The 8801-nt window shown below is 41.9% G+C and overlaps 1 protein-coding gene across 1 annotated transcript in view; it reads right to left on the reverse strand.

The window, feature by feature from the left end:
• Positions 1-1800: 1800 nt before the first annotated feature.
• The window catches only part of NCOA7 (nuclear receptor coactivator 7), a 116448-nt gene continuing 109447 nt past the window's right edge, over positions 1801-8801 (reverse strand). Inside the window, exons 13-17 of the mRNA XM_009289108.1 lie at positions 7000-7125; positions 6368-6520; positions 5730-5825; positions 4985-5058; positions 1801-4056 (exon numbers count right to left, since the gene is read on the reverse strand). Coding sequence (XP_009287383.1) covers positions 3921-4056; positions 4985-5058; positions 5730-5825; positions 6368-6520; positions 7000-7125 — 585 coding nt within the window. The 3' untranslated portion in view covers positions 1801-3920. The remainder of the gene's footprint in view (positions 4057-4984; positions 5059-5729; positions 5826-6367; positions 6521-6999; positions 7126-8801) is intronic.

Consider the following 8801-nt stretch of genomic DNA (forward strand, 5'->3'; position numbering starts at 1 on the left):
GCAGCCGCTGATCCACCCCTGACGCGGCCCGGTTCTGCGCCTGTGGGGCACTGAATGCCGCCGCCGGCTTGACGCAAACCTCCAGCCGCACGCTGAAGCCTCGATAAAAATACATGAAGTCTGCTCACCATGAGTTTTCGCTTAAAAAAAAAACAAAAACAAAAGGTACAAACTGGGAATAAAATTAAGTGAATGCATTCTGAGCTCATCCAATTCATAGAATCAATCATAGAATGGTTTGGGTTGGAAGGGACCTCTAAAGGTCACCTAGCCCAACCCCCCTGCCGTGGGCAGGGACATCTTCAACTAGATCAGGTTGCTCAGAGCCCCGTCCAACCTGACCTGGAATGTTTCCAGGGATGGGGCATCCACCACCCCTCTGGGCGACCTGTGCCAGTGCTTCACCACCCTCAGCGTTATCAACCGCTTCCGACGCTACCGGAGGGTATTTCTAAGTGGTAGCTAACCTTCAATTTCTAAAAATGTGTTCTTAAGAATTTGTATTTTAAATGGCTTGCACTCTTCATTAGACTAGAGTTGCAGAGCTGCAGAATCTCTGACTACAGAATTTCAATGTTTATGTTCTTCACGCAGCCCAAATGGCACAAAGTACTTGTTCCACAGACAACAGGCCGTAGTTAGGAGCTACCACCACCTAACTCGTGGTAACGAGTTGCAAAATTTAGAATGAGATTTTTCAAAAATGCATTTCTTTCAGAGCAAGAGAGCTGTGCTTGTACAAGTGGGACACAGCTATTCTACTCGAAGAAGCTCATTTGCCAGCAATTGCTGACCTGCAGAGCGCGAGGCAATCCCTTTGCAGCGAGCTGACCCGCTCCTTTTCTCTGCTACAAACAGGCAAGTGAAATCTTGAAAGTTTACACACGAGGATTATTCTGAAAGTAATGGGTTTTACTTTGCTCTAAAGCCAGCTTTGTACAAAACATCCGGTGCAAAAACTGCACTGAAACCAGCACCAAATTGAACATCTGCACTTAGGCGGGCGCCTACAAGCCTTGTTGTGAATGAGCATTTCAACACTGTCCTGAATCAGAAATCTTTATCCACGTACCACTAAAGTACGTATGCTTCGTGTTGCAAGAGCAAGCTTTTGTTCTCCCTCTGAGAGAAAAATTACTAGTGACCGTAATTTTCCTCTTAAGAAAATTCTTACTGCCACTGCACTCAGAGCAAGGTTCACAGATAGCATACTTGTTCCCTTTCATGCGTAACCGTAGTTTGTTTTTTCTTAATGCCACCTCTGTATACCATAAAACCAATAAAGGCAAAACTCAAGTACTTTTAAGACACTGTATGCCTTTGTCTTGCTCGGACAGAAAGAAAAACACATGAAGACTTTAGAAACGTAACAAGGGTGCGTACAAAAACGATGTACACGGACTTTTGACTTCTGGGACCAGGATGGTCAAAAACAATGAGGGAATACATGTCATTCACTACAGCTGAGAGAAGCAACGAGAACTACTAGTTAAACTACTGTTAAACCGGAACAGGATTACTGGTATTTCTTACCCCCTTGTCACAGTCTGTCTTTGAGTGAACTCAAGACACGTCTCTTTTTGGAGATGCCATACCACACAAGAAAAAAGAACCAAACAAAACAAAAGACAAAAACCCCCAACTTCTTAGCCATGTTTCTGAAATACGATATTGCTGGAATTCTTTTTGAAGGGAGGCGTAGGTATTTGTCAGCATAACCTGTAACTAAAGCTGCATCCTTCCGTCTTTAAAATGTACTAAAGTTTGTGAATAAAAGAGAAAACATCTGTAACAAGCTTCTGAATGCATAAATTCCTTTATTGAAAATATTGTGATAGCACTGCATTACATATATTCAATATTCATAGTTTCAAGGGTCACAGAATTTTGATTGAACACTGTTTTGAATATAGACCACAGCGTTTAGATATGCTCTGACAAGGATAATATAATGGAGTAAGTTGTAGGTAGCAATAGTGAAACATATGTAAAATGTTGAACTTGGTTTGGTGTTTGGTTTTTTTTTTTCTTAACTATTAAGTGGTCTGCCACCGTTTAAAAGAGCGAACAGTATTAGATATTCCTGGTATCTTCAAAGCATTACGCTGTTAGCAGCTTCCAAAATATTTTACAGCATTACCAATATGAACTTGATTTATGTCTGTAGTAGACCACATAGAAGGGAAGTGTGAAAAGCTCACGTGCAGTGTCTTACAGGCTTACTGTGTATAGCATTGGCTTTTAGACTGTGAAATTTCTGTGCAGGATTAAGATTTAGTAGTGCTTTTGAGAGAAAACCACTTGGCCGCTTTTTTTTTTTTTTATTTTTTTCAAAAACAAAAAGGGAAGAACAGTAACTAAATTAGTTGTATTACTTGATAATATTCCAAAATTAGACTGTACTGTTTAATGCATGGAAGCACACTACTGTTTCTAAAACGCACCTTTCTCAGGACCATGACACATTCGAGTCTAAGGGCAGAACAGCGTCCTAATGTTGGTTGGGTCTGGATTGTGTAAACAAAACCACAGCGTAATGGGAAAGCAGAATTCTCTAGCAAACAGTGAAGATTGCCAGTCCTCTGTCACGCTCGCTCTATTTACCAAAATTTTCATTTTGTAACATGCAGTCTTTTCTTTTCAGTGTTGAGGGGGGAGGGGGGAAAAGTATCTGATTATTTCATGAAAAACAAAGAAGAATATTTAGTTGCCTGTCAAATCCTAAGCCAGCCTGTTGCTTCAAGTCTTTTTCGGGAAGCAAATCATATGGATAATTACTAAGAAAACAAGTATTATGCTAACATGACCTGGCCTGTTAGGGAAATAGCATTCTTCTCTAAATCTCAATTGTATTTTCTCCTTAACAAAGCAGTTATTCTTCAATTTGTAGAGAAGTGCTCATAAAAGCACAGTGGGTGGCTTATTTTGAATCATTTGGTGATGATACAGAAAAACAATCCTCTCTTAGAAATGTCCTTTGTAAACAGTCAAATAATATTAGGGCAGATGCTCAGAGCATGCTGTCCCAATTCTTTTGACTGCAACACAGCTGATACAGTCTATACCAGGTGGCAGTTTGCCCAGTGTCTCCATACGCTGCCAAAATAATAATCTATTAAGAGGAATGTGGCAGCAGAGTTAATAAGAAGCACTATCCACCTTCTCCCTCGTCTCAGAAAAAAACCAAAACAGAATTATGCACTCAAGTGTTTCTGCCAGAAAACAAACCCTCTAATCAGGGTAAAATGAAAACCAAACCCCATTTACAAAATAAAATATAAAAATTAACTTCAGAAATCAAATAAATTGATTCAGAATAAATGCCAATGCATAAGAAACCTAGCTGAATAGTAATTATTTAGCAAATTTAGATTTGAAACATTAAAAGAAAAAACCTCATAGCTAGTACATTTACAAAAAAAAAATCTGCTATACAATAACAATAAATAAGAAGATTTTAAAAACATGTTCCCTTAAGTGCTGTGTACACCTGTTTCTGATTTTTTTCCATGGCAAACAGTATGCTGTAGATTTTGGTAAAGTAACCTTTTATTTTTGGTTAGCATTTGTACGTTGAACATAAATACACATGGAATGTACTAGATACAGTTTTCCCACAGGATATTTTTCACAGTTACAGAAGAAGTTTTCAACTTATACACCATGAATGTTTTCATAAGCATCATATCTTCGATGGAGCAATGTTGGAGGAGGAAGTAAAAACCACTTCAGACTGATCTCTTACTGTTCTGTCTCTTACTGCCTCTCAAAACCAGCTCTGTTTTTTCTTGGGGTTTTTTTTGCGTAGTCATGCTCCGGTACAAACTTGAGGAAAAAGTGTGTAACCTTGTGAGGCAGCCTGCACCTTCTAGTTAGCGTTTAAGTGCCTAATGGATCCAGTCCTTAAGGCAGTCGGTACTTCATTCAAATGTCCATACTTCTACATCTTGTATTATGAAATCTTCTTTTTTAGATAAGATGTCATTATTGAAGGTGCTGCAGGAGTTGCTTCGCCCGTGATACAAATCTGCATCCAACCATAAGCCAAACCGGCCACTAAAAAGGAAACACATGACAAATTTCAGGTTGTATGTAATCGTGAAAATACTGGAAGCTGTAGAAACAACCAGAGTAGCGATATGGAGGAATCTAGGTAATTCTGAGGATCTCTTAGACCGAATGTGAAGAGCTCAATCCTGGCAAAGCACTTGCCAAGAAGCTCGCGGAGCAGTCCCCTCGCTTTTGTTTGCGCCAGCAAGTGGGGCAGAGCGCAGGACCGAGCGTGCGGCCGTGGCCGCCCCGTGCCATTTGGCTGTTTGCACTGCCAGCTGTGGCTGTGACCGACACCAGGGTGCAGACGTCAGGGTCCCCTTCCCTGGCTGTTTGGATGTGAACACGGCCCCTTCTGGTTTAGGAGGAGGAGGAGTGCTCCTCCCAATTACACACTCAATGCAAACCATGCCCAGATGTCCTGTGGTGCAGCCTGCAGTCAGCTTTAGTTAGTCGTATAGTCTTAGCCCTTGATTTCACACCCACTGACCTTTGAAATTTAGGACCCGATTAAGCACTGTCTGTATCCTTGCTCTGTGTAGCAACAAAATAATGACAATTTAATAAGGACCATGTGAGAAACCTTAGAAGCTGCTGGCAAAACTGCCATTAGCCATTATCTTCCAGTAGCAAACCTCTTCAGCAAAGAGACATGTATCTACCCAAAACATGTTTTTTTCCTGATCTCAAACAAAAAAAAAAAAAAAAATTAAACTGTTGTACTGCCCAACATCAGTCACTCTAAGCAACGGAAATTGCTCTGGGACTATAACAGAAATCAGATTGCTGAGGTATCTGCTCTAAACAGTTTACTAAAAGTGAGTTCAGCCATTTTACTGATTAGGGTTTTTTGCAACTAGCATTGTTCCTATTCTCATTAAAAAAAAAAAACCAAAAAACACTACCTGATTTGAAAAACCAAACATTCACTCACCCTCCACCTCCGAGCTCCAGAGAGCTGGTGTCTCCGTTGATGAAGTAGGTGTTCTCTCCACTCCATTTGAATACCTGAGGGAGGGGAAAAAAAACCCAAATATATTTGGACTGTGAGGATTCTTGTACTCTAAAACTACTGGGGACTGACTCTTAGCAGATATTTTTTGGTGTGGTCATATTTTATTTTTTTCTTGAAGGGAGAGGAGGAAGAGGTAACAGGTAGAAAGTAAAGGAACAATACATATTTAAAACTATGAACAAGACACCCCAATCCTTTTTAAAATTCTGCTTCAATCTCTACATCAACAGGCATTCTGTTAAAAAGGAACAATGTGTTCAACATTGAAAAATGCATAAGCCATGAACATTAAGGGGTATTTCAGTAGCACTCTTATCTCTGGTTTGCGTCACTGTGATCCTAAGCACATGTGAAATCATACCCTATTCTTGGTATCACTGCCTTCCAAGGTGAGTCTTTGACAGTCCACTTCTTACTCCTCCCTGCTTCCCCCTTCCATCCACTTAAAACCCTCTCCTCACCCTTACAGACTGTCCTCTCAGCACTTCAGATAATCACAGCCACTTTTGTTTAAAGCATTGCATTGAAGCAATGAGTGATTAACTGCATTCATCAACAGCTGGCACATCTTCTAAACTCAAATATGCTGTCTTCATAAAAATCTCGTAAATGTTTCAGAAGTGGAACCCAAAAATCTTATTTGAGAAAGTGAACACCCACGTACCTTGAAATTTGGACTGAATGTGTAGAGGAATGTTTCACCAGTGCCATAGTAATGGTCACTAAACCTGAAGGGATGTGTAGCATATGCTCCAAATATCTGTCAGAATAAAATGATTAAACTACTTGTGAGGACAGTGCAAAACTAGAGAAAAAAAAATCCAAACATTTCAAAATACTTTCTAAAGAACAACTGAGATGGCATTTCATATTAGAAGAACCAGCTAGTAAAGTACATCAGATGAGCAAGTACTCCTACAAATCTTTTGTATCCTGCAAGTTAAAAGCCAGATGACAACAATGGCAACAGGAATGCCGACTCTAGGAGCTACGGAAGTACTAGACCTCCACAGAGGCATTATTTGTGACAGCTCGTTACCTGAGATACCTAAGGAAGATACTTCCACAGGCACTATTAAAAGGAGCACTCATTGCAGTTATGAAGCTGGGGGCAGGTATTTCTAGAAGTGCTGATGTACTTTCCTGCCTGTAAGTTTAGTTTAAGCAGTAGAAATATAAAAGAAAACACCAATGTCTTATTTTGGTATAATGTCACTTCACGGTATGACTAGTACTTTATATTGATCACTTTTTGTAATATTGCCCTTTCAGTCCAACCCCCGCAGAACAAGCGCTCCTTACCTGGTTGTCCATATCCTTGATGACAAGGAGAACTGGACTGTCGAGAGATGCCGATTTACGGTACAGAGTCTTCAGGCTAGTCCCATGCTCCAGTGTACTGTACGCAAGCCGCCACGGATATCCCTGCACTCGTGCGGGCAAGCGCCGGGCAAGCTAGGCAATGAACAGGGGGAAATGGTTACATATTCAACAGGTTGGGTGACAGGTGGTGCCCCACGCTATTCCCTTTCTGCAGGGGCTTCTGAGCCAAAAAATGGCTGTCAAGGGAGCAGCTGATGCCAGCAGCTTAACACTTCTGCCACATACATGTGGCCTTGTACTCTGAGCCCGACTGTCTGCATTCACATCACCTGTGAGAGATTTCAAAACTGGCACCCCCTCTCCGAGCACTGAAAGAGTTGCCAGTCCTCAACATCACAACTCAAACTCCAGAGTCGCAAAACACAGAAATACGCTTTCCAGGTGAGCCAGTGCTGCAGCAAACAGGACCCTGCACAAGGACACTCCAACACACTAAGTACTTTACAAAGTCTTAAAAAGCATTGGCATTGCCTCCAGAAGGCAGAATGTCCCACACTCAGCAGAGACAGCACCACAGCTAACAGGGAAACTTGAGGTTTTTCTAGTCATACCTGCTCTATGTGCATATTCTCTAGGAGGGCACTGTGATGCTTTAAGACAGGCAAAGTATCATCGTCATCTTCTTCATAGTAACTGCAAACGCTCTTTCGTCGTTTTGCTTCTTCTACAGTAATGATCTGAAGCAAGAGAACAAGTGTCCAACCTAAAGCATAGCTCTTATGCTGTCAATCCTCTGTTGAAGCAAATTAATTTAAAACAACATATTCCTCAGCTGTTACGCTGTGTGGAGCAAAACCACAGTATGGGATGGTTGTATCAAGCACAGGCAGCCTTAACCAAATGGGGAAATTCTCAACTGGCAAGGTGTCTTTGCGACAGCACAGCCAGAGTTTCTTCACGCCCGGGTGACCTCCCACAGCTGTAGAGTCTTTTGGGATTAATAAACATTGAGGTAACCAGGTGACATCATGTGGTCCGTCTCAGACATACTTGGTCCCAAGCCAGAAGGCTAAAGTGCAGCTGCTTCTTTTGAGGCACACTACACACATCTGAACTAGATGTCTTGTGGGAGTCTAAATGAGGAGGACACAGAAGCGTCTTTGTTTTTTCTCATGCAGCTAGCTGAGTACATTAATTATTTTCTCAGGTGCTAATACATGAGAATATGAAAGTTTAAAATTTCACTTCTCTTTATTAAAACAGCAGCTTTTTCCTGGTTTTCTTTACTGACTCAGACATGGTTTTGTGCATACAAACTGAAACAGAATGAATATAGCAAAGAAGTAAAAACGTAAATCAACTTGAACAGATATTTTGAAGTTCTGTCTTGTAGGAAATGTACTGAGTAAGATTTTGAGCATCCAGTTTACATAAGTTCTTGGAAATACTCATTCTGAGTGTCAAGGCCTTTATAAAATACATTCTTAGTTGCAAATGATCAAACAGCTCTTTGGAAACTTCTGTTTATTCCTTTGCTTAAGACTTTATAAAAAGAGCACGTTGTAGTATTTTAAAAGGTGAGTCCACGTAAGTATTTCTAATGTCAGGTTTAAATTTAAATACTTATGAAACAAAGCACAGACTTCTCTCCAGCAACTACAGGTAAGCCACACTACCTTTTCCCATATGGGAAATAAAATGAGAATGCAAGTCCATACGCTTAATACTTGTCTATAAAAGGACTCAGCCGCCTACAAGGTGCTGAGAGAGACAGGGGACAAACTCTGAACCCCACACAGCATGGGCAGAAACGGGCCCAAACGTGGCGCAGGGCAGGAGCTCCCAGGCTGGCAGCACCCATGGTGCCTGGAGCTTACCGCAGAGGGGCCGTCGCTGCCTCACTCCTCAGCGGCAGCAGCCAGGGTGTCCTGGCTCCTGACAAGTTGCTGCTGGGGTGCTTGGCCTCCTGGCTGGCAGAGAGCATCATCTGGCACAGCTGGAAAGCTGCTAACCATTCAGTGCAGCTCGGGGCGCTTAGCGAGTGACAGGAGCCTTGGCTCCGCACAGCAGCGGGAGACGAGATGAGTATTGTGGTTTAACCCGGCAGGCAGCTGAATAAAAAAAGAGTAATCCATGGGTTGAGATAAAGACAGTTTAATAGGACAGAAAAGAAGGGTAAATAATAATAGTAATGATAAAAGAATATACAAAAGAAGCGATGCACAATGCAACTGCTCACCACCTGCCGACTGATGCCCAGCCAGCTCCTGAGCAGCGGTCACCCCTCCCCCGGCCAACTCCCCCCAGTTTATATACTGAGCATGACGTCACATGGTATGGAATATCCCTTTGGCCAGTTTGGGTCAGCTGTCCTGGCTGGGCCCCCTCCCAGCTTCTCGCTGGCAGGGCATGA

Source organism: Aptenodytes forsteri, unplaced genomic scaffold (assembly GCF_000699145.1).
Source record: "Aptenodytes forsteri isolate BGI_AS27 unplaced genomic scaffold, ASM69914v1 Scaffold217, whole genome shotgun sequence".
Lineage (NCBI taxonomy): Eukaryota > Metazoa > Chordata > Aves > Sphenisciformes > Spheniscidae > Aptenodytes > Aptenodytes forsteri.